At 40.5% G+C, this 26,126-nt stretch overlaps 3 protein-coding genes across 6 annotated transcripts; 2 read left to right on the top strand and 1 right to left on the bottom strand.

Moving 5' to 3' along the window:
* Positions 1-504: 504 nt before the first annotated feature.
* On the bottom strand, positions 505-4,588 carry zc3h10 (zinc finger CCCH-type containing 10). The gene is made up of 3 exons (XM_046029086.1): positions 4,337-4,588; positions 2,663-3,872; positions 505-1,420 (listed from the first exon to the last, which is right to left on the bottom strand). The coding sequence occupies exons 2-3, from the start codon at positions 3,809-3,811 to the stop codon at positions 908-910; spliced, it is 1,662 nt and encodes a 553-aa protein (XP_045885042.1). The 5' UTR covers positions 3,812-3,872; positions 4,337-4,588; the 3' UTR covers positions 505-907.
* Positions 3,056-6,671, top strand: LOC123956711 (dnaJ homolog subfamily B member 9-like). Of its 2 annotated transcripts, none has more exons than XM_046029088.1 (3): positions 3,056-3,904; positions 5,538-5,785; positions 6,280-6,671. In XM_046029088.1, exons 1-3 carry the CDS (start codon positions 3,888-3,890, stop codon positions 6,585-6,587), a joined length of 573 nt encoding a protein of 190 aa, XP_045885044.1. In that variant the 5' UTR covers positions 3,056-3,887; the 3' UTR covers positions 6,588-6,671. The 2 variants fall into 2 exon arrangements, with proteins under 2 accessions (XP_045885044.1, XP_045885043.1); XM_046029087.1 differs by lacking the exon at positions 3,056-3,904 and adding an exon at positions 5,171-5,240.
* Positions 6,672-6,890: 219 nt separating this feature from the next.
* On the top strand, positions 6,891-12,343 carry si:dkey-28n18.9 (sorting nexin-6). Of its 3 annotated transcripts, XM_046028528.1 has the most exons (14): positions 6,891-7,129; positions 7,323-7,433; positions 7,587-7,694; positions 8,558-8,618; positions 8,733-8,857; positions 9,862-9,945; positions 10,032-10,106; positions 10,220-10,250; positions 10,435-10,522; positions 10,655-10,694; positions 10,792-10,878; positions 11,377-11,466; positions 11,648-11,713; positions 11,808-12,343. In XM_046028528.1, exons 1-14 carry the CDS (start codon positions 7,124-7,126, stop codon positions 11,946-11,948), a joined length of 1,113 nt encoding a protein of 370 aa, XP_045884484.1. In that variant the 5' UTR covers positions 6,891-7,123; the 3' UTR covers positions 11,949-12,343. The 3 variants fall into 3 exon arrangements, with proteins under 3 accessions (XP_045884484.1, XP_045884486.1, XP_045884485.1); XM_046028530.1 differs by lacking the exon at positions 7,323-7,433; XM_046028529.1 differs by lacking the exon at positions 11,648-11,713.
* Positions 12,344-26,126: the final 13,783 nt, after the last annotated feature.

Genomic DNA, 26,126 nt, shown 5'->3' with positions numbered 1-26,126 from the left:
TCACTGTCTACTAAAACGTTACGTGTCTGGCAAAGCACAGAGCTGCTGAAGTTCAGGGAGAAAATACAGGTGTTACAGTCATATAGCCACTGATTCGTATCAAATCGTTAACCCATCAATACTGCAAGACAATACTTTCTGCTGCTCCGGTTTGTTTTAAAACAGCAGACCTTGCATTCTCCTCAATCCCTAAATCCGGCATGAGCACACAAGCCCGGGCTATGACTCCCAGCGCTTATGGTACACCCACACCAAAATATTCCACTTGTTTCAAAAGGCACAGGGATTTGAGGCTGCTGAAGTAGCATAAGGGATTACATTCAAGTTTACACAATGTGACTCCACCCAAAGTTCTGCAAGGGGATGTGAGACATGACACAACACTTGACACTAGAAACTGTCTCTCTCTTTGTGCATGACTTATTTACCTGTGTGAGCTGTGAATGTAAAAGTAGTTGTGACTAGAAGAAGGCAGCTGTAAACAAAGTGACAGACAACACAAGATTCATTGTTGAGTGTTTGTTCTTTTTTTTAAATGCGCAAAGTACCAAAGTTAATTTACACCAGAGCGATTCACAAAAATAGAAACACAAATGGCTTCACATGTCCACAACGATGGCACAGCACACTATGGAAGAGCTCACACATTTGCAGTGTGTTTAGTCAATTTTTTGTGCCCATGCTTGAAAAGGTCTGTTTGGGTCAGTCTGTAGGAAGAAATGTATTTGTGATGTTGCTGAAGGAGGCTGAACAGAGCAGCCTTCATCCTGCCCTCTGGTGGAGAAGTACCATCACTCTTCTGTTATCAGTTAAGTCTCATACACATAAAAGAAGACAATATGTTAAAAATCCCTGTTAAGGATGCTACAGTCTGACATGAGGGTACTACAGTGCTGTAATGAATCAGTTAGTGAGGCAGAGTGGTGATCCTCATGCTTTGACTCGCAATGGGGTAGGACACCATCGGGGTGGTGGCGTGACTCATAGTGATGCCAGGTAGAGGCTGCGTCATGGACACTGCCACTGGGGCCACGGATACAGCCACCGGTGCCATAGAAACAGGTGGTGCCATCCCTTGGGCAATGGTCTGCGCAAGGGCGGCCGAGAGGGGCGTGATCTCAGGGTTTAGGTGGGGCGGAGGGGCTGTAGGTGGGGCAGCATTAGTCGGGGGCGCAGCGGGGGCGCCAGTGGGAGCGACCAGGTCTTGCTGGGTGACAGGCCGAGGCTGCAGTCCAGCGCTGCTCAGGGTTGTGTGAGTCTGTGCGATGCCATGATTGTAGGAACTTACTGCACCCACAGGGGGGGCCATACTCTGCTCAGTGGGGGCAGGAGTGGAGGACAGCGTCATCACCTTGGCCTGGTTTCGGAACTGGGCATTCTGCTCCAAAAGAACCTCATTTGTGGCAATAAGATTTGAAACCTGAGAAACACACGAGACATGGATTAAAGAAAAAATGTCTGTGGACTGGATTCCAAAATTTCAACTGCCAGGAAGTCTTATCATTTATCATAAACAAGGTTATAATTATATAATTTTTCAAACTACATTATTCATACTTTAAGTTAAAAAGGAAATTGTTTGACAGCTATAATTGCTTAACATTTAGAATATCTACAAAATACTGTAACCACAGTTTATGCAGTTATTTATTCTACAAGTTTGTGATCAAGCAGCCTTTACTCTTGCCAGAGTGTCTGTGTCTTATGATGTTCCTAATAAGGGAAAACCCTTCAAAACACAGGTTTAGAGGTGGCTATCACTCTGAAATTGAGTGACGGTTCTTTTAAATACAGGGGCTAACATCAGGCAACAAATAAATCTAAAATACTTCCAAATTTCCTAATGCTTTTAAAGATTTGTTTACATTTGTTATCTAATGACAAACTTAAGTTAAAGTTAATTTTCCATCAAATCAATTATGTATTGTTATATGGTGAAAAAGGATTGGGACCTAAATACCTCAGATTGCCAACACACTTAACTGTACAGATTAGTTTCAGTATCGATTATGCTGCTTCTTTTCTTTTACCCAAGGTCATATCTTCAAATAGCTTATTTTGTCTGATTAACCAAAAGCCCAAAATATTTTGTGTACTATCACATAAGACTATGAAAAGCAGCAAAACCTCACATATGAGAAGCTGGAAGCATCAATTTTTGGGGGGTTTTACTTTGAAAAATTACTAACGATTATTTGTTGATTAAAATAGTTTCTGTGGATGGACTAATTGATTGATCGACTCATTGTTTCAAGCTCTACTTCAAACATCTGGTCCTAGATATATTAAACTTCATCTGAATTACTTGTGACTCAAGTTGAATTTAAGGTTATGCAATATAAAAAAGGCACATGACACCATCATGTGGACGGACCATATTAATTCATTTAGTACAGGAAGCATACGAAGTATCTTTGATAATATAATGCAATGTGATACCACAAACTACAATAACTGCTACCTTTGTTGAGCCTATTAAATGAAATTTAAGACTAACACATTGCATTACAGTGCATTATACCATCATCTGTGGCTGTTACTTTGCATATTAGCTGTTAAAAAGCTAAATCACAGCATACATTTAGGTTTGACTTAAAGGATTACAGGTACAAAGATTTCTCAGAGATCCAAATAATGTTTTTCCCCTCTCTCTCATTCTAACCTGCTTTTTCAACTCTTCCACTCTCTTCCTCAGCAGGGAGTTTTCTTCCTCCAGGAACCTGTACTCCAAAGGACGCGGTGGCAAGGTGGCTTGAAGTCCCAGCTCATAGTGCCCACCTCCACTCCCATCTGCCAGGCGCAACCCCTCCAGCCGCCGTCTCTTAATCTGCAGAGCGGTGTGGTCCATAGAGGCTTCTAGGGAGCTAGGATCAAACAGCCCACTTTCAAGCAGAGGGTCATACACTGAGCACGAGCTCCTGTCATAACGACGCTGCCCTGAAGAACTTATGGACAAACAGCCAGTCATCCCACCTGCACCTACTCCCCCAACTCCAGAGATAACTGGATCTCTGCAGCCGCCCAGGCTGGGGCAACCCATCCCCATTATATTACTTCCACCTCCACCTCCCACAAGTCCTTGCATTCCTCCACAAGTACCTCCTCCTCCAACACCTATCCCTCCCCCAGCATTTACCATTCCACTGGCACCTGGCCCCACAACACCACCTACTCCAACCCTGGAAGGCTCATATTCATAGTCTTTTTTGACATGGCGAAATTTACATTTATTGCCCCTTTGGCACTCTCCTTTCAAGAAGTCTCTGCAGATAGGGACCTCCCCACGGCTATGGGGGAGATCCATAGGGGACAGGCCCAGTCGTGCAGCAACTTTCCCTCTTAGTCTGAGGGGTAGCTCTCCTGTTTTTTTGTAATAGTCCTCATCCTCTTTAGATCCATGGACAAAGCGGCAGTTGGAGCGCATACACTCCTTATTCTGGTGGTCATGACAGAAGATGAATTCGTTCTTTTGCACTCCCAAGTCTGGCACCTCATTAAAGTCTGGGTGTCTAAAGCGGCAGCGCTTCCCCCTCTTGCAGACATTGCGTATGAAGTCCCTGCAGACACCGTCCAACGCCAGTCCTGCACCGTGCCCCCCACCTCCACCGTTCCCACAGCTGTTGCCATTTCCAAGCGCCCCTCCTCCCCCCATGCTCCCGGAGCCAGAGACGTTGCCACCAACACTTCCTCCTGAACCTCCTCGACCCTCTGTCGAGCCCCCTACCAAACCAGACCCAGGTCCTCCGTCCTCGCCCAGACCACCAGCACTCCCACCACCACCTGACAGGTAGGAACTGTCCCGGTCAGGCATGGCGCTCGGCCCAGCGCGAGGAGAAAACAGCACTCATGTGTATGAAGGGGGCTGACGTGACCTAGCAAACATTTACATGAGACAAGCAAAAAGGTCAGGAGTAGCTTTTTCATTGTAGCAGCGCAATCTCCTATTCAAAGATCTGTAGGACAAAAACATAAACCTAAGTTGAGATATTAGATTTAGAACTGCAGGAGAATATGGATATGAAATAAGGAAGGGAATATATACTATATCTGGATAAGGCCAGGGCTGAAATAGTAGCACGTGACACCTGGTAATAATAAGTAACGTTAGCACCCCGGTGGTGTTGTTGTCACTGGATGAGCAGAGACAGTGCTTTGGTAAAATAGCAAAACACAACATTTGGATTCATATCAAACGAAGCTAAATTCAATGCAAAGGTTAATTGTCGGTTTCATATACCTGAATAAAAGGTGCCGTCGTGCTCGTAGCACCATTTTAGACTTACATTAGCTAGCGAGCGTTATCTGGCTAACTGGCTACATGCTAATGTTGCCTTACCAAATAGAAACTACAAGCAGGATCCAGAGAGCAGACGGGTGACTCCCATGCAGAAAAGCGTTTCTCTAATTATCCGAAATTTCCACAGCTATAGCTGCGAACAACAACAAATACCACCAGGCGTGCGTTTTCTCTGTCACTTCCTCGAGGCCCTGTGCCGTTTACTACATTTCTTGTTGCATCTTTTACTACCAACGAAGAAGACGACCCTCTTCCTCGCCGTTTCCTCTGGGTGCGTTTGTGTCCTCTAGTGTGATAATAGTGAATTGCCCTCACTGACGTGTGTTTAGGGTGACCAGACGTCCCGAAAAATCCAGGACAGTCCCGAATAACGAGCGGTTGTCCCGACCCCTTTCCGGTTTGTCCCGAAAATTAGACCTAACATGAGTTTTGATTATAGCCTAATTAAACATATAGGCCTACTGATCGTTGTATAGTTCTCTTGCTCCAGCAGGGGTTGCAGGTTATCTGTACATTGTGTCAACAGCGTTGTTATAGCCACAAAGTTACACTCGTGCTCTTTCCCCTTTTTTGTTTTCTTGTGGTTAGTGGAATTTACAGTGTAGCTTCAGGCAGCCACGGCACTGCCATAAGATCTGACACGCGCGCTGCGCAGACAGATGTGACACTGCACTGATGACATGAATAAAATAAATATATTATATAAGATCATGATTTACCTACATATCCACAGTTGTATTTTTCCTAATAACAGACAGGTGACTTCATGAACACAAATAGTGAATTTAAGCACTGTGTTTTTTTGTGTATTTTCACGTGTGTTAGTGTTCATTGACACTCTATGTACCTGTAGCCACGCCCAATGTTTTTTCACCGGGAAATAATTAATGCACGGGTTTAAATGTTTCATATTATACCGTGGCAGTTATGTCGCCAAACCACGGTGAGATACGTTAAATAACATCTGGGGAAGTTGCATTTAATCTGATGCACTTTCACTGCCACTTCTTGTGCGTAACGTTAGTTCGACTGAAATGGGCGTAACATTTAGTATCAAAGCTGATAGTTAAGTAAATTATGCAGTGCCAGGAGCCAATTGACCAGCTAAGTGCTACTACAACTGACGTGTAGACTAGATAGCTTAATGTATATAATGATGAGCTGTCAAACCGCACGGTAGCTACTTCCAGATAAACTTCATTGTGTAACAGTTGTGTCTGTGTTCCTCATCTGTGCTCAGGCGCCCGGGCATGGCTGTGCAAGGTGTTTTCCACTGGATGCAAGCCTGCGTGGTGCTGCAGCTCTGCTTATCTGAAGCTCTGCCTGCTGCCCCAGAGACAGGCAGAAATTACTACGATACTCTCGATGTTGAGCCAACAGCAACTGACATCCAGATAAAGAAGGCTTTCCGCAAACTGGCCATAAAATACCACCCCGATAAGAACAAGAGCGCCGATGCAGAGACGACTTTCAGAGAGATTGCTGAAGGTAAAAATGTCCGCTACACAATGGACCTTGTCATTTTAATTTATAGTTTGTGTGTAATTTACACAGGTGAAATTAATTACTTCATAAATAGCCTACTTCCGATATTGATATTCCCAAAGTTATGGTCTTGACTGGTCTTGAAATAAAATCTTGAGTTCTCAATGTCAGAGAAGGAGACAAGACCGAGTACAAATGTGTGTACAGTGTGGTACTAAAGGATCTGAATACTTTTTCTACCGCTGGCTACTGATGCAGTCTAATACAGCAGCCCTGGAATAAATCATATCTTTGTGAGGGTTATAAGGTTCAGTTTAGGCTAAAACTGTTTACAAGATTCAACTGTATTGTTACTTAGGATGTCTGTGGAAAGTATTTCAAACACCGTATACTGTACTATTGCACCACCAGCATACAGCCTCCTTCATGAACCTGAGTGTACTTTCATTGTCATATCTCAACCAAAGTTAAAGTAATAACCTCTTCCTCTCTTCTAGCCTACAAGGTGCTCTCCAACAAGGGGAAGAGGAGGCTGTATGACAGTACGGGCCATGAGGCTTTCCTAAAAGATGAGGCCTCTGTTGATCCTGAGGACGAACATGAGACAAGCTTCCACTTCAGTTTTAAAGACCTCTTCCATGACCTCGATGATAGTCTCTTTGCGGAGGAGCCATACTTCCACTGGAGCTTTCACCAAGATGGGGAGGATGAGGACAGTCCACATGGACATTACAGTTTTGAAGATCCTGTCTTCAGCCTTTATTTTGGGGACGGAGAAGAAAATGAAGAAGAGTACCACTACTAGATATCCGGTGTCTTAGTCCTGTATCCTGCATGACTTATGTTTTAATTTGTTGTATTTTGTTGATAATAAAGTATCTATGTTAGAGTGTCTGTGTCTTATATTCAAACACAGTTAATAGAGTCACAATAGACCCTAAGTTAGCTGTGTGTTTCCTGCCTCTTTTATGGGATAACTTGCAAGTTGAGTGGTTGGTTTACAGGCTTGTGAGGTTGTAAGGTTGACATCTGCAGATACTGATTGGACCGTTATGCCACTTTTCCTGTGTGGGTGTGTCGAAGGTCCTGAGTTACTGACTAACGCACCACTTAGTCATCTTTTTCCCTGCGGCAGCAGTTTAGATTGGACAGGACCCATTTGCACTTTGACCCAGAGGATATCCTGTGCCTGCTCAGCAGTTGGAGTGTGAGTGCTCCAAAGCCAACATAAGACTAAAGATCTTAACAGCTTTATGCAGTTTTATTGAGATGAAAGGAGATTTGAGCATTCTACAAAGCAGATAAAAGAAAGACTGGATACATTCACTTGCAACCTTGACAATGATGGTAAGTGTGCAAGAAAATATTCTTTTTGCCAACCTCCTGAGTATCATGTGACAACTTTTTACTGCATGCAGTCATCCACATATACAGTGTTGGCTAAGTGAAGTTTGTTATTCAGTTTAAATTTAGTGTGTAACTGTGAATTTCTTCCAAGGTATTGTAGCGGTTATATTGTTATCCACATTTTCTATTACAGGAAGAGGTAAAAGAAGTGACACCTTGTCTAAGTGTCCATGGTCATAACATCAAGGTTACAGAAGTGTTGAAAGACAGGGACACGCTTACCTTCCTAATAGTATCTCAAAAGGTCAGAAAGTGATTTATTGTTCATTTGCTGCACACGTTGCTAACATTGGATCTAGATGAATGCTGCAAACCATATGTCAGTTGATTTGTTTGAATTATGATACTGCAAAAACAGACAGCTCAAATGACATGTTGTCTCTCTTGTCTGTGTTAGCTGTCTGGGACGGGGGAGTACCATGTGGACCGGACCTATGATGATTTTGAATGGCTGCAGCAGCAGCTGTTCTTCCAGGAGGACATGCCTGGGATAGAGGGAGTCATAGTCAGTACTTTATTATTCTATAATAAATTTAATATTTTATCTGCACACAATCTCTTATTTGTCTTCTAAATGTACGAACACTTTTCTTACAATAACAGACCAAGAAGATTAGTACTGGAACATGATGTGAAAGGACAAACCAAACTGTGCATTCTGTGGAACCTTTGATAACTTCCTTTTGGACGTGTGCATGCGTTTATGTTCTCGTTTTTTTTCCTAATGGCCTTACTGTAGTTGTAATGTTGAATTGGGTGTGTTAAAAGCTAAACTGCAGACGTTTACTTTCAAGTGAAAAAATCACGTGTTCTTGTAGCACAATGCTTTTGGAACTGAGACAATCACAAACCAACATGTCTACGTCATACACTGACTCAACCGCTGGTTAGAAAATGTGTTACAACCATCCAAGTTATGGGGATCTCATAAAATGCTTCTTTTTTTTCTCTTTACATCTTTGTTTCCTTTGTAATCAGGAAGTTGATTTTAGTGCTGCCATTGTGCCCGATACCCAGTCCTGTAGAAAATGATCTAGAGGCTTTGTGGTCTGATTGGATGTTTCTTTCAAGAAAATGCAACTGGTGTCTTTCAGGAAGTAATGTTGCTATACTACTTCCTGTTGTGTTGGTGACATTGGCGTGGTGTTTGTGATGTATTACACAAGTGGATGTTTTGTAATATCCAGGGAAATCCAAGCACAGCACATTTCTAAAGCATTGACCTTATTTAGGTGCCTGTCCCAAGCCTAGCATTTAATGGAAGAAATAAAGTTTGGATTTTGGGGGAAAAAACAATAGCAGAAATTAGCTTTACTTTAAAAAACAATGACCGAAGTATTGATTTTTTTACTGTTATTTTTCTTCCAGTTCCCTCCTCTTCCTGCAAAGCCTCAGGTGAATGCATCTGCCAAGGTTATAAAACAGCTTGGTGAGTAAATCTGAAGAAATAAAATAAAGATTTAAAAGTAAAATTAACCAAATATATTTTAATTTCAGTGTCTATTCAGTGTTAGGATCGAAGTGTTGATGGTTCTTCCTGCAGGTTTCCTTGGTTTAGGAGAGTGGCAGCCATACTGTAAAGCACTGGAAGCCTTCCTCCGGCAGGTTACTGCACACAGCATACTCAGCAAAAATAAAGCTGTGGAGATCTTCCTGACTAGCTCAGACGTAAGTGGACATTAATGAACAGCCACTTTTTAAATCTCATTTTTTACAATTTGCCCCATTAAAAAGAAAGAATTTTATGTTACAAAAGGGTGCAATGTGATAACTTTTTACAAGAGAGATGGATAATAAAGGGTTAAATTTCCATTCTAAATGTTTAGAATAGAAAATGGAGGGAATCATGTGAGAAATATTGTAACCTCCAAATGTATGGAGGACTGAAGGCAAATGGGCTGCACTTACCATAGCATTATAACAACTTTCTGCTCGTAACCTCATAACAGAACTAATGGTTCATTCATATAACAAGTGTTCAATATGATCCACTAGTTGTGTCCTCAAAACTCAGGCAAATGTATGGCCACATTTGGAGGAGCCTGTGGACTGTGGACTTTAAAGAAGGCAGTCTCTGAATTGGGACGCAGCTAAAGTGAAGCCTTTGTCTGTAGATATAGGAATGGAAGGACAAAATGAGTGCACTGTGTGAAATTTCAAAGGCACCAAATGATGAAGTGTACAGACTCTCAGCCCTGCTGGGTGTGCCTGCAAATAACATCAACAGGTGAAAGAAGACATCACCTGATGCTCAAGTCAAAGATGCACATGCAAACTGTTTCCCTAAAACATTTGCGAGAGGGATATTAAAGTCTGTTGTGTTGTTAGACTGTAGTCTTTAACAAGGAAGTGTTATTCAGTTGCTGCATGTGGCACATACAAGATATCCGTTTTACACAGTTTTGAAAAGAAACAGGATGATATAACAATATACAATACAATACATATAGTTTATATAGTATATCATACAGATAACGGTCACCTTACGAAGCAATGCATTATTACACACACACACACACACACACACACACTGAGTAATACACTTTATTGTAGCACAATAAACTATTGTTATTGTCTATCTGTCTTATAGACTTCCTCTCATATTTCTTAAACTGTGCTTAAACAGTGTTAACTTTAAAAATGTTGAAGCTTGTTTGTGCCCTTGTGTGTAGCCTCCAGGCAGACAGAGAGCAAGGAAAAACATTTTCAACCGGCTGAGTCAAGCTGTGGAAGAGATGAGGAAAGAAGGCCATAAGGTACATAACTGGGACTCATACAAAGCGAATTTACAGCCTCTACACGTGTAAGCCAGGTTTTAATGCCATAATGTCTGTATCCTCAGGATGTGGATGAGTTCTTTCAAACTGAACGTGATCACAACCTTGTTCTAACTGGCTGTACCAAAACTGCAGCTGAGGTGAGCCACTCCCGTGTTTGTCTAAATGTTTGTCTTCCTTCTCCCCTTTTCTATCTCTCGCACACCCAGACACACCGTCCTGTTTGGTTTTTGACCTCTTGTTTTTCTTGCAGAGATTCCTGGATGTGGTGCTAACTGAGCAAAGTAAGAAAACCGCTGCTTTTTATTTTTAAAGTTGGCATTACTTGGGATTTACATGTGTTCAGATTCAACTGTTGATATTTACAGGAGGACATGTAGTGTATTAGTGTTCATCCACATTACCACGCTCATTGTATTCGTCCCAAGTCTGATGTAAGTGTGAGCTCCCTGTTCTTTTTGTTTGTAGAAATAGCAGTGGCCTCTGGGTACTTCTCGGCTGCTCTGCATCTCTGTGTGGAACCAGGGGAGAATCCTGACACACAGGCTTTCTCTAAGTGAGACAATAATAGCATTGGTCCCCGGCTAATATCATATGTACTTGTACTGTACTGTAATGTTACTGCATCTGAGCCTTGCATACAAGTTACAATAAAATAAAAAAAAACATTGACACTTTCTTCTTACAGAGCTTGTGTGAAATTATCAGAAGTATTTGACTCTATGAAGGTAAGGTGTTTATCCTTTTTAATAGAAATTGGTTTACATCGCATTGCACGAATGCTTTGCTAAATATTGTGCATGTGATGTTCTTGTGTGTGGGCAGAAAAATATGGCAAGAGTTGCTGAGAACAATGTGAGCACTCTTGGGCTAGGTCTGGACCTGGAGTCGCGCTACCAGGAGGCAGAAAAGGTGTGTCTCCTCATTTTGTGTTCATCTTATATACACTATATTAGCAAATGTTTTAGGACACCCCTCCGATTCATTGAATTCAGGTGTTCAAATCACTTCCATGGCTATAGGTGTATAAAATCAAGCAGCTAGGCATGCAGACTGCTTCTACAAACATGTGTGAAAGAATGGGTCTCTCTCAGGAGCTCAGTGAATTCAAGCTTGGTACTGTTGCCACCTGTGCATTAAGTCCATTCATAAATTTCCTTACCACTAAATATTCCACGGTCAACTGTTAGTGGTATTATAACAAAATTGAAGCGATTGGGAACAACAGAAACTCAGCCACGAAGTGGTAGGCCACATAAAATCACAGAGCGGGGTCAGGGCAGGCGACACATACATACAGTGTATTTTGCCTCTACATCTACCATGAATCCTGGCCTTGTATAGCAAATATGACACAGAAACCTGTGATTAATATTCCTGCATGCAACCTGATTATTTTGTTCATTGCAGGAAATGCTGTTCAGGAGAACCTGTAAACTAGTGGAGTTAGAGACTGCCAAGAGGAATGCAGAGAAGGCCAAACCTGTAAAGAAGGCTGCTGTGAGTATTTCAAGAATAGATCAGGTGGACATACATTCTTGTGACCAGCAGGTGTCAGTAACGTTCTGCTGATATGAGTCAGTAGAGGATAGACAAGAAGACAGATTAAATTATAATCTGTATATTCACCCTGGTGAAGACCAATATTTAATGATGATGACATGCTCTACGTATGTATCAGATGGAGGAGGTGAGGAAAGCAGCAGAAACAGAGTTTGATCTCATTTGTGGAGTGGCTAAACAGGAGGTAAAACATCAAACTTAAAATTGAGTTTGTATGTAACATACTATTTTTTGACGTCCATGTGCTGTATGTATTAACATGTGTATGTTTCTCCCAGATTGCGCTGTTCCACAGTGTGCGTGTGGAGATGTTGCAGCAGGCTCTGGTTCAGTGGTGTGAAAAGCAGCTTTGCACAGCCAAAGAAAGTGCTGACCAGTTCGGCCAGCACCTGCAGGCCTTTAGAGGGATGGCCTGGTGACCCCACTCTTAATGAAGCATCCTTAGTATGTCTAAACATAGCATGGGGTAACCCAAACATGTCCTTCATCTTGTTGTGCTGCAGTGTGATGCTTTATTGGGTTCAATTACACCAAGTGTAAATAGATAAATGTAGTAAAAGATGTCAAACAGAATCCTTATTATTTGTGTACACACACACTAACTTTCCCTCAGTCTCCCCTCTATCACACCCAATAAAGCCCCTGTAGAAATGATGGTTCTGATTTTATAGCAGTGGTAGTATAGAACACACACACACACACACGAAATGGCCTTACCAGAGGATTTGTGCTGAGAGTGTGCTGTGCTGCTACCTAGCCACTACATCAGCTGGGGTCACACAAAATAAAGTGTGATGAATTGATTCCCAAAGTACATGCTTGCCATTGTGTGTGATTCTTACTCCTGGATCATTAATCAGTTGGTTTGACTGCTCCTGCAAGGACATGGCAGCAAGGACACTCACTCTGCTAGCTCTTTGTTTGGCTTCTGAAACTATTCTGGCTTTGTGAATATTTAATGGGCTATATGTAGTTTTTTAAATTAAATTAATAAATATATTTGTGAATGGGTTGTAACTTCAGATAAAAGTGTACCATTCAGATAAACACTTCAGATAAAAGTGTACCATTCGCCTCCCGAGCCTCTTGCCTACTGATACATTGTTAGCTGCAGTGTTGTCGCTCTGTGTACAGTTTCTGAACTGTACACACAGCGACAACACTGCAGCTACGTTTTCACGTTTTCACAGTTTTTTACAGTTTCTGAACTGTACACACAGCGACAACACTGCAGCTAACAATGGAATCTTCTAACACCAAAAAACAAGAATAAGATCAACGTCAGGTGAAAACGTGTCAACATAGGAAAGGCGTTTGAGTTATGAAAAGACCTCTGCTTTGGATATAAAAATCGACCCTGAGTTGACTTTCATCCTATTGGACAGGTAAACTAACATTAGTGCAAATTAGATAAGACAGAGACTGATTTTGATATTTGAGGATTGTAAAATATATCGGCCAGTACTCTTTTTATCCCCCCTTCTTTTCAAAAACGCATAACATAAACAACATTTGTTGTTATGAGACATCAACAAGATAACATGACAGAATGCTGAACAATAGTACAACAAAATATAAAGTTTTGATAAATAAGAGTCAAAACTACAAAAAAGATTTAAAGATCCATTATAGACTATAGAGAATGAAAATTAAAGGAAATAGTGTATGTAGCCTCTTGTGTCAGACTGCCAAACAGAAACTATAAATAAAAAAATTAAAAACGTACTACTAGTGCCAAAAATTATAATAATACCATATATTACTCATGTCATTACAATTATTACATTACATAATGATAAACACGGCTCTCCTGCATAGGCAATACATTTTTTGATCTGCCACAATAGTTTATCCCTTTACCAGCACTCTTTAATTCTGTCAAAAGCTACGAGAATTTTTCACCCACCATCTATGATACAGTGACCCAGAGGAAACGCTGCTCTTGCCTCGTTCTTACAACAACGAGGACTTGCAACTTTGAGATTTCACAGTAACGTTACGCATTTGAATGAAGAGCTAGATAACTTTGTTTGGCAGGAAGCTGTGTTAGATATTTGTTCAGTTCGCATCTATTTACATGTCCACTTTGGTTAATAGTTTCTGACGCACTGACTGTAACTACAGACAAGTGGCTCACATATATATTTGGAAGAATGCGTTAAACACTAGTTTAACGGCTCATTAATGTTAGCTCTCCACCATTTATAAACATGGTATTAGCTAGCTTTGTGGCTAATCTAATTTAGCTATGGGCAGCATTAGCTGCTGTAAGTGATGTCAGAAAATATTTATAACTGCCACACTGTTTCAGAAATTAATCAACAATCAAGTCTGTCAACAGCATAGCGTCATTTCATCATGTGAAATATATTGTGATTTTGTGCTTTAGTTGGCTTAAATTAGATAATGTTAGCTTGCCAACTAATGCCCACCAGTTTCTAACGTTATCTGTTATCTGCAAAACGGTATAGTGCTAACATTATGGCTTGCCACATTACTTCAGCAGCTAATGCGATCCATATTACTATTCTGTGTACCAGTATTATGTCAAAATGTTGATTATAGCCCACAAGAAATAATGTACTTACTAAGGTCTAACTTTTGTGCTAAAGTGTGGCAACAATCTCATTTATAATATTCAGTCTAGCTCACTAACCATTTTTGTTATCATCTAATAAATTTAACGATGCTCACATTGCTGTGCCTCCCCAGCGAAAGATACACAAATACTTATTGAAAGGCCGACATATTATGTCAGCTAAATGTAACGTTATCTCGCAACAAGCATGGATTAATTCAACGTCACGCTGATAAAAATATTACTGTAACATTGCATTGGGAGCATTTTGTGTGCCATCTCTGATGTGTTGTTCTTGTTTTGGCTCGCTCATTTGCAGGGTTGCCAACTCCTCAGTAAGGAAAGAACCTATTGGCTGTCCTAAAAGTCGCTATAAGTTGCTAAATGACATCATCGCCTAGTTTGCATAATTGGCCATGTGCATGTAATTGTGATGGACGCTGTAAGAGAGAGGAATAACGTCATGGAAGAGACAAAAAGTAAGTAAAAAGCGACAAAGTTGCTCTGTTGGCAACACTGCCGATTTGTTTGAGCACGAGCACATGCTTGTAAGATAGTGGTTGCAATCTGAAACCTCACCGCTAGAGGCCACTGAAAACTACACACGGCCCCTTTAATGGTCTCTCTTACAGTCACTCTGTTTTCTATATTGTAAGAAACCTGTAGTTGGGTCTGGCACACAACTATGACACACTTAGCTAAAATTTCTGCACATAAGCACAATGTCATCCTCACCTTCTCTGTCTACTGTGGACTGTACGGCCATATCTCAGCACTGCTGTGAGCTTCATCTCATCTGTTCCGGCCTGTAATCTCTCCGCTGGGTGAATAAGGAGGAGTGGTTCCCATTTGAGGGAATGAGTCAGAGAGATAGATGACTGGTCTCATAAGAAGAGAGGGTGGAGAGAGGTTTGAGTAGATAAAGGGCAATCATGCCATGGAGTGCCAAGAGTATGTATTCAATCCACCCAAACAAAACTTATTAATGAATGGAGTCATTTGTTATACTCTAGTTTTAAATGAAAGGCTGCCTACTCTTGTCATTGGATGACACATATTGTCTTCCCATTTGCTATAGGCCTACATATTTTCCCAGTGGTCTTGTAACCTGCCATCATTTCTGAATATGTATCCTCCTCCCTCATAACTACTGCTCCTCATCAGCCATAAACATATTTTATAATTTATTTTACATATTAAATTAGAGTATAGAGTTTAAACTACGCTAAACTAAGCTACACTAGCAGCTCTGTTACCCAGTTTAGAGCCAGTTCGTGGCGTTTTAAAAGCCAAAGAACCTGCTCTAGGCCAGGAAAACTAGTTCCTAGAGTGGCACCAACACTTTGCTGGTCTAGAATAAAGAACTGCTTATGCCAGGGGCTGGGATCTGGCCAACAAGACCAACTAAAGCTGAATTGTAAACTTGTTGCTAACCAGCAATGTAGGTTTAGTGGCTAGCTAGCTGTTGGTCAACTAACATTACCCAAGTAAGCATAGCTACTAATTTCTTATCAATGTTACGTTAGTTACATGAGACTGTATTTAGGTACAATGTTGCTTTGAGCTAAATGCTAATGTCAGCATGTCAACATGTTTAGCAAAAACAAAGTACAATTGAGACTGATGGAAATTATTTGTGAAATGATTTATTCATAAACCTAACTATTGAAAATTTGACCTGATGGTGGCACCAACGGAAAAGTTAAGGGATCATCAAAATGATTACAATTCATCCTATGTGGGACATGAAATGTCTGGACCATAGACTGCGCTAGAGGAAAAGTCAGGGGATCGCCAGAGTTATTAGGATTCATCCTCAGGGAACCATGGTGAATGAGATATTTCAGTATGGACCAAACTGGTGCACAGAGACCAACTGACAGACTGACTTTGCCATCTGTAGAAAGTATGTTAAGCTGTGAACATATTAAAAATGTATTCCAAAAAGCAATAGTCCCCAAGCATGCATGCTGATACTGTACTGTGGCTTGACCTGTTTGTTTGTTTGTTTTAGTCCCATGAGAAAATACTAATACCTCAGCAACTTGAGCTTTTTTCACCATCTGCATTTTTTTCCTGTGTATATCTCCTAATGTATTAGAAAAGTAAAATTAATGTTTATGTCATGATCACCTGCTAGTCACTGAAATGCCAGTCTAGCTTTTTATACTCCATTTTTTATTGAGGTAGTAACAAAATGACATTCACTCTCCTTATAGTACACACATTTATTGATCATTAATTTAGCAGTTTCACCATTTAGAGTTTGCACTTCATTTTTGTGGTTTATTGGTTTTAACGAGGTGCAGTAAAAATTAATTGTAAGAAGTTTATGGACCATCTTTATGATTCTGTGATTTTTCTTCTTTATCGGAACGCTTTTATCTGACAGAAACACAGCCTGTGAGATGTGTGGGATGATGAACAAAATGCATTATGCTGTAGCCAACTTACAGTAATCAATATAAATGGAAAACTGTATGTATGTTTCACAGGATGCTATGTACTGATACATTATTATTGCTGTTATAACTCAAAACTGTGATGCTTCTACCCCTGCTATTTGTCACTGCGTTATACCAGATGAATTTCACAACAGGGGAGCCTCATTTCTGGTGCTTTCATTCTGGGGCTGCAATAGCTAACTAGCGCATAGGGTGAGTGCACACGGGCACACACACACACACACACACACACACACACACACATATAAGAGCCCTTCTCAACTGCTGAGAGCATGTCCCAGATCAAGGACGGAGAGATCATGGCAACACTCCATGTGTGTAAATGTGTGTGTGCTTCCCATTGAAAACATGCACGTTGATCTTATTTGCTAAAGTAGCTCATTACTGGTGGAAAGGAAGCACTCAGCACACCGCCCTATGGCCTGACAGAGGCCGGTTTGTCAAGTGTGAAGTGAAGGCAATAGCTTGCTTGAATACACAGTGTGACAACGTCTTATGACTCAGCCATCCCAATGAAGCTACACTACACCAATTTGATGAGTATGACAAGTAGCGTATGAGTAATACAAGTAGAGAGTATGATAATAAATATGTAGTGTTTACACATCACATGGAGGTGTTTTATTGTTGCTTGCTCATTCTTTGGTGTCTTCAGTCATAAATCTGCATTGGGTGATTTATATGTTACTGTAATAAATGAAAGAATGAATCTCTGGTAACATAAGTCACAAGAATTGAAGTGGGCATTTTAATCTTTGCCAAAAATTAAAGAATCAAATAATTAATTATAAGATATTTTATTGGAGCAGATCATTAATCTGCCTGCTCCTATGTCTTCATACTGTCCTTTCACACTTCTTTCATTTTATTAATTTACTTGTACTGCCACATCTGGCCAGAAAATGTAAAAACTAAAAAGTGGATAAGAAGATATATATTTTGACTACTAACTTGTGAAAAAAAAGGTTAAAAACTAAAAATTGAATCTAAAATAAATTCAACATACATGGGATATTGATAACAAATGTGTTAATTTGCTTAATAGAGCTACTGTATGTGATGGCTGTAATAGATGGCTGTAATAGATCAGAAATTCTGTTTTGTCCTCCCCTGTCTAGTTCTCCCTTCAAGGAGTCCACATTGCTCTTATCCGTCTTCACAGCCATCTTTGATATCTTTGAGAGTTTCCGACTCCTGGGAAGCTACAAAATCTGACTACAGAATGCTAATATGAAAGTTTCTACTTTTCCAACTTTTTCCGATCGAGACTTGACATCCCTGCCAATTACTACGGGCCCTGAAATTCAAAAAAGAAAAATGAACTTTTAGAGGCTTAATCCTGTATTCACTTGCATGGTGCTTCTGTCATAAGGTCTGATGCTCGGTTGTACTCTATCACAAATTAGTGAGTGTGTTGCAGCTGAGTAGCGTCAACCCAAGGTTGTTGGCACCTCATTAAATCTAATCACTGCCATACACAGATTATGACTCATTAAAAGTTTGTAGGATGGAGAATGAGACAGGAGGAGAGGGAGAGAACGAGACAAATACAATAATGCAGATGCCTTAACCATCTGTAGTTTATACAACTTCATAAGGCACATCACATTCTAAATGTGCAGCACAGCACAAGGTAAATACTACAAAATAAAGCCTCTCAGCCCTAAAATCAACCTCGATGGCAGCACTCCACCGATGATTTAGATAGTGGATACTGTATCAATTTTCTCCCCTTGCAGTGGATTACAGCATTGCAAAGCATTAGACTTGCTAATTTAGTCCATTTCTCTGTTCACTTCTGAATGGAGCCATAAATATTAATACTTTCACACTCCTCTCCTGGCTGCTTGTCATGCGTTCAAGGGATTGTGGTTGATGGTATGATATTGTTAATTAGGTTTGCAGGAATAATGTCAGTAGCAAAACTATGGACAGGCTGACATGCTGAGGTGAGATGCTCTCCTGCTATTCGTAGTGCACAACAGTGTTCTCTGAATGTACTGGCACATGCAAAACACTAACAGGAGACAAGTGGCTGGGAGGAACAACTGTCCATCACTTGTCTTCACAATATAATTATTCATTTTTGTTTTCACATAAAAGGCTCCGATTAAATATTAAAGAAGTAAACTCAAAAGACATCATTTAAGAAATAGTGATATTGTTTTGCCACCCAAAGGTACAGTACAGTGAAGGTACACAATTTAGAGTGCACACTCACACAAATGCACCCATTAGAGTAAAATCAATTATTCATCAATTTTTCCAACCAGGGCACCCACACACAATCGGGCTCTCGACTCCAGAGGTCATTTTGTCACATGTCTTCAACATGTGGCCTTTTTTCAGGCTCCATCACCAAGAGCGTGTCCAATACAGCATACTGTGTGCTGCATGGAATGGCACGTGGTTACTATAAAATACTACTCTACAGCAAAACAAGGTGTTTTGCATGACCACTGGTGGTGGCTGAAAGAAACTGACACGTGGTGCATTTTCAGTTTTCCACAACTGTAAGGAAAGGTCTATGTTTTGGGCAATCATTGAGACCTAAGATGTTTTCTGTCATTGTACTTGAACTAAAAAGGATGGTCTAATGATGTGAGTAGGAGAGGTTTGTGTCTGCTTTACTGCTCTGCTCTCTGCTCTGTTTGCTTAATTTGTTGTTTTGTTTTCTTTGATGAAAAAGTTTTCTATGAATTCTTTCTTTCTATTCTTGATCACCCGCTGCAGAGTCTATTTTTACCTGTCTACTTTACTGTGCCCCTGGAGCAGCACAGGCTTCACAATTTTGCTCAAGGACACCTCAGCGGGGTGATGCTTGCTGCCAATGGGGCTCAAACCAGGGCCTTCCACAGTAATTGAAGTACAGGATCTCTGCTCACTGCGCCACCTTGATGTTCCAAACAAACTTACAAGGGCAAAGCAACCAGATGGAAAGTCATCCCAGGCCCGACAGCAAACAGAGGCAGAGCATCTGTTGCAGGGATGTATCCAAGCCCACTCTCCAGCTCGAGACAAGTCTCGTCTCACCTTTCCTGCTGCTGTTTCCTCTGACTCAGACTTGGCAACGAGATACAGATGGGATCACAAATACCCCTTGGATACTGCTATTAAATTTCACTTTGAGATAACGCATGCTAAAGTCTCATTAAATCCCAGTCAGAGATAATGCATGGTAAACTCCCATTATCGTTTGATTAGAAGGCAAGGGGCCTGCGGTCGTGCTGATTGTGTTTTTAATCAGATGCTTCCTGCTGCAGAACAAACAAGAGCTAAGAGGAGAAAAAATGAAAACCAGCTAAACAAGCTGAGCAAGCAGTAACTGTCTTTTTTCTCTCTAAGGACAAAAGTGAAATAGTTGAGCAATGTTTTTGACATAATGAAAGTATATTAAAGTGGCTTTTGAACAGAATTATTTTTCAGTGTTACTACTGTGCAACTGCAGATAATAGATTAATAATTTGGTGGAACAGAAACCAGCGTACAAGCAAAAGGAGGATCAGTTTAGTGTCTCTCCGGTTTTCAAATGTCATGAGCAATATTTGTGTTTTTTACACTCTTAAAAGAAGCAGTTTTAGTTCTCATGTGTATTATTGATCAGCATCAACTGCCTGTAATAAAGACAGCTAAGCCTTAGATACACTAACCATAATCAAACTTATCATTTACTGACAGTGTCATCATATACACTTAAGCTACGAAGTGCCTTGGAAACAAATTAAGTCGCACAACTTGGTGTGTAAGCATGTGTGGACGGAAGGAAGGGGGTACAGCACCAATAAAAACTGTGATTTATCATTTAGTTTCAGAGTAGAAGAGAAGAGAGATTACTGCAGTGACTAAAGTGTAGATTTGATTTGTATTATGGATTTATATTGTTGCTCAAAGGTGCTTCAGCACAGTGAACCATACTGTAAGTAAGTTTATAGATGAATGTGTCAGTGTGTTTGTTGCCAGCACTCACAGATAAATGTGGGCAGTTTATGTACAGTTTTGCCTGATATCCATATTTAAATAACTCGTGATTTTCCACCCAGATGGTACAAGGCTTTTTAAAGCATCATGGAGAGCACCAGAGAGGAGTCAGCAGCTGTCTCAGTGCTTTGTGCTTGTTCAGACTCTGATTTATCAGCTATCAGCCTCCACCAGTATTTTTGGAGGACACCCTGCTCAGCAAAGTCAAATCAACTTTATATGTATTGCCCAATATCCCACACACTGTCTAATTGGGCTTTAAAATTCGCGTTAACATTGCTACCATCTTAGCCCAAGCATTCTGAGAAGACAAAGAAAGACTTACAAAGAAAGAAAAACTTGGAAGAAACCTCTGGGGAGGCAATTCAAGGAGAAAGTTTCCCTCCTCAGACAGCTGGGGATGTAGCAGGAACTAAGAGGAGTTGTTAAAGTCCAAATGATGTCGAAAAAGTATGCCAGTTCTCTTATGCCATTCTGAGTTTGAGGGAGGCCAGGTAGATTTGTATGGGAAGGGGTTAAAGGAAGTGGACAGAGTCGGCAGCTGTTTTGAACAGTCCAGGAGAGAAGAGCAGCATGGCAGCAGGCTGCTTCAGACACAATACAAGTGTTCAGCACCCTGAACCTCATATGTTACAAGGAAGGTATAGGTTCCACTTTTTAGGAGGAAAATGGCATTGGCAGGTGCCACGTAAAAAAGGCGATAACATAAAACCCTGACTGCTGGACTCTGTGCCCCATTCACTATTACTATTGCTAAAATTATTCCACCAGGGTACAGTAAAATAGCTATATGCCTGAGCCAAGCCTGAACTGCACTGTAGAGACAGTTTAATCCCATCAAATTTAGAAAGTTATGCACACTCTTAAGAGAAGAAATAGGGGTTTAAATCTGGATTTGAAAATCACAAGGAGTGCAGCTTCCTTGACAGCAGCTGGGAGTTTATACCAAAGTAAAGGGGCTTTGTAGGAAAGGGCTCTATTTCCTGAGGATATTTCTTAGTTCTTGGAAACCAACAGGCCTACTTAAAGGTCTTAAAGGGGTGTCAGAGTTTATAAGGTTTGTTAAGTACGGTAGAGCAAGACTAGCTATTTTATGCGTAAAGAGCAGCATTTTAAAAGCAGGTCTTGCATGAACAGAAAGCTAATGCTAAGACTGGAGAAATACAGTACAGTCAAATTTAGTCTTTGGAGTCGTTAAAAATTGTGCTGTGGTATTTTAAATAAACTTGACTTTTTTCATAGAGGGGGCATCTTAAGCCAGAGAGGACATTACAGTACACTCTGGAAGTTAGGTGTAGTAAAGGCTCCGAGTACGATCCTGCTCACAGCTCTGCCATTCAGTTCTGTCTCTGAGTGTAGGAGAGACAGAGGGGTTTGTACCTGGACCCAATGAAAAATTCTTTTCTGCAGCAGTTAAGAGTACATCTATAGAAAAGAGGTGATGAGACAAAGGAGAGGACACAAGACCTTTTGAGTTATCTCATTAGGTCTATTGTCTGAAAAAATCCTAAACATTTTCACGTACACATCGACGCACAGTTAGGACACAAAGAAGCGAGGCATGTGCTGTGTAGCAGCAAAGGTAAATTCATGAACAAATATACCAGATATACTCATCTCTCTCTAGATGTGTGATTTAGTAAAGAGCACTATGTAATAGCACATGGTAAACTATTATATGGAGCAGCATTATCATACTAAGCGCAGGGAGAGAGGGAACAAAGTCATTAAAAATGATGAACATAATAGTACATTTTTAACAAGCTTTACCAGCCACGCTCCTGTTTTCCCACTACACGTCTGTTGTTGTGTGTGTACGTGCGTGTGTGTGTGTGTATGTATAACAGGCTGCTCTATCTCTGCCTTTTTCATGATGTGAAAGAGCCAATTAGAGGCTGATTGGGGGGAAATGAACAGTACAGGTGGAAAACATGAGGGGAAATAAGAGAAGAGGCAGTCAGGAGATGCAAAGGGAGGAGAAGGGAAGAGAGAAGGATGGAATACAACTAAACAAAGGAACAGCAAAGGAAAAAGACACACCTTTCCTGAAAAAGGGGAAATTAATTGGACAATCTTTAAGAATACAGATCTCTATTTTTATGTGGCTGCAGTGTGATCAATCAAAGTCAGACAGCCAAGTGAATTATTCTGCGGGAGTGATAATGGATGAGGGAGAGTGTGTCCAGTCTTGTCTGAATGGGCTTTCTCTCCACTCTGGGGAATACAACAACAGTAGTTCTACATGAGTCAGATTTGAATTACTATTCCGAGCCATCATTACTACACCCACAAGCAAAAGATAAATGATGATTGTGTTTACTGTGAGAAAAAACATACAGACATAATGTATTCTTAAATGGGGAGTAACCCTTTAATATAATATTCAAAAAATAAGGGTGGTGTCTCTAGTTACCATGTCAACGGTGTGGCTATGCAGATGTTGGTATCAAACAGTTACAACTTTGGTCCAGACTGATATCTTCCACAACTGATACCAATAACTATTGGATGGATTGCCATTAAATTTCATACAGACATTTACTGTCCTTAGATGATGAGTCCTAATGACCTTGGTGATCCCCTGAGTTGTCCTCTATTGCCATCATCGGTTTTCTTGTCCAATGAATTATCTCAGTATCTACGGGTCCAGATATTTATTGTTCTCAGACAATGTGACCTAATGATTTTGGTGATCCGCCGACTTTTAGTATTGTAATGAGACATTGACATTTCTGTTTTTTAGAGAATTTCTTGACAAGTATGAGATGGATTATCCTGACATTTGGTACAGACATTCAAGTCCCCCTTAGGATGAATTGTAATAACGTTGGTGGTCATTAACTTCTTGTAACGTGCCATTATCAAGTCAAAATTATAATTCATCTATTATTTTGTTTATGACTAAATACTTTCAAAATGAATTTCCATCAGCCTCACCTAAAGCCTACTTTGTGTGTTTGGCGCTAACTAGCTAACATTAACATGCTAACACCCTAAACTAAGATGGTGGACACGGTAAAAATTTTACCTGCTATACGTCCGCATTAGGGTGTGCCATATTACATCGTTCACAATATATCTGTATCATTTTTCATATGATAAAAAGAGAATTCACATCATGATAAAGGCAATATAACGACTTGTTGCCTTAATGACATGATATCGTCTGCAACAACAAGCATGGCTGAAAGCGAAAGTTGCATTGCTATCAGCTCCACGGTGGAGGAGTTAGTTCCAAAAATGTAAGAAACGTCAGTGGCGTGGAAGTGGTTTGGTTACAAAAGATCAATGGTAATATGTAAGACGTGCAAGACAACTGTAACAACAACTAAAGTGGGCAATACAACAAACTCCTCGAGGAGAGCTCAATAGCTATTGTGAGTTCTCAAAAATATTTTTTAGTATTTTGTCATCTGTCTTTGTCATATCATTAAGAATATCAGGATTGCAGAAATATGGTGATATTATTTTAGGGCCATATCGCACACCCCTAATCCGCATTTTGCCATTGCCATTATGAGCATGTTAGCATGCTGATGTTAGCACTTATCTAAGTGCCCAAATACAGCCTCACAGAGCCGCTAAATGGCTGCAGACTCTTAGTACTTCTGTTACTCGTAGTAACAGAATTTAAGCACACAAACGCATGTACAGTAGTGAATACACACACACACACACACACACACACACACACACAAGTTGTAGTAGCAACATAGCAAACAGCAAATATACAGGGGGACGTTTATTTTTTTAAAACACATTTGACACTTTAAATATAATCAAATAATGTGAAAACTACACACATTGATGTTCTGTTATGTGTAAATTGTGCACATGAACTAACATGATTAACTCAAATAAAACGTTTTTGGTCCAGTTTCCTTTCTGGAGAAAGTTTAGTTCAATATGCAGACACAGTGGAGTCAATGTAAGTAAGACCATGGCAGTCCTCCACCTCTTCATCTCAAACAATGATCCGCAGAAATGCACACAAAGCTCCCTAATCTGCTCTGTGTAACCTGTGATGAATATGAATGAGGATATGAATATAGATGAGAAAAGAAATTAATATTGATGAAGGCAGTTTCTCCTCCCTCTGACTGATGATGTGGGGGCACTGAGTGGAACCAATCAATCATCACTGAGCAACGACATGATTGGCAGGCAGGTCCGTCGCTCTTTTCAGTATATACAGTACCACCTCAGGGTGTGTGTACATAGAAATACATGTATAAGTCTCTGGTGTAAAAGCACAACTTTTTTATCAGTACTTTTCTGTAACCTTGCACTGATTTGTCTGCGGCATCAGTAATTATCACTGGTTCTTGTACTGGTACATCATGCTAAACAAAATGTAATGAATGCATCTACTACAGGATGTTTGCTTGGATGATCAATTGCATGTAAAACAAGCATATGCATTTTCCTAATGATTTCATTGTCATTAAACTGATTAAACCAACTCCAGAGCTTAATGGGGCATGCTAATCAGATGGCAGAGGAATTGATGGAACTTTTGAGGAGTGAGGTCAAGGGTCATAGTTTCTTATTGACCTGCTGATTGAACTACCCTAAAGCATAATATCAGTGATGGTGGATACCTGAATGCTGCACTCAGTCCCCTTCCCAAATGAAAAGCTTCCTACAGGCTGCAGCCTCTTAGTGCTTCATTACAGGGCTAATGCAGCATCTCCTGTTCCTACAGCTGTGGGATCATTTACCACCTCTTTACCTTGTGCTTTTCCCCATTTACCCCAGGCCTCCCATTCCCAGTAATGAGCCAAGAGGCACCGATGGCTGCGTGGATCACACTGTTCCCTCACCATCTGTGGGAAATCGACTGTGCAGTCCTTGATCTTGAGAGAGAAGTAAGTCTTACTCAGAGCTGAAATGTCTGCATAGACACCTACACATTATTGCTTTACCGAGGAGTCCCAGCGAGTTGAAGGGCTCTTCATTAGAGGACTGGGGAACATATTTGCTCCTAGAGGAAGTGGATTTTTACTGACCTGATATTCAAGGAAGATGCGCACCAACCAAAGCAAAACCAAAAATATCACTGATTTATAAAGCAGATGGTTTATTAACCATTAACGAATAGTTCAACATTCCATATTCACCTACCAGCACCTTTAAAGCTCAGTGTAAAAACAACAAGGTTTTCTAACCCAGACTGATAAAAGTCGGCCATCGATGTTTCCATCCAAGTATATTTCTCTATTCCTTTAAAGGCATTAAAACCAAAAAAGTATGTCTGGTTAGAAAGTGGTAATGTTTAACAGGGTAATATGAGCCCTTAGAAGGCATAACTTTACAATGAGAGAAAGAGTTGCTAAATGGTGTAAAGGAAGCACTCTAAAAATCATCTTCCACACTGTAATAAAATAAACTCTCACTGTCGCAGCTTTGTGTTCAGGCTATAACAGTGTTGTGTGTTACAGCAGCCTGTGCAAGAGTAAAGTACAGTTTGTGTGAAACAGCTTATGTTACCAGCCTGTAGCTAAATGTGAGGTTCACGTAGCAGCTCAATGGAAATCATGGAGGAAATGTTTCGAAAAGCTCAAACCTGTTAACTG

The sequence above is a fragment of the Micropterus dolomieu genome, linkage group LG18 (assembly GCF_021292245.1).
Source record: "Micropterus dolomieu isolate WLL.071019.BEF.003 ecotype Adirondacks linkage group LG18, ASM2129224v1, whole genome shotgun sequence".
In the NCBI taxonomy this organism is placed as follows: domain Eukaryota; kingdom Metazoa; phylum Chordata; class Actinopteri; order Centrarchiformes; family Centrarchidae; genus Micropterus; species Micropterus dolomieu.
Note: the sequence above shows the minus strand (reverse complement) of the source record. Positions and strands in the feature narration are given on the sequence as shown.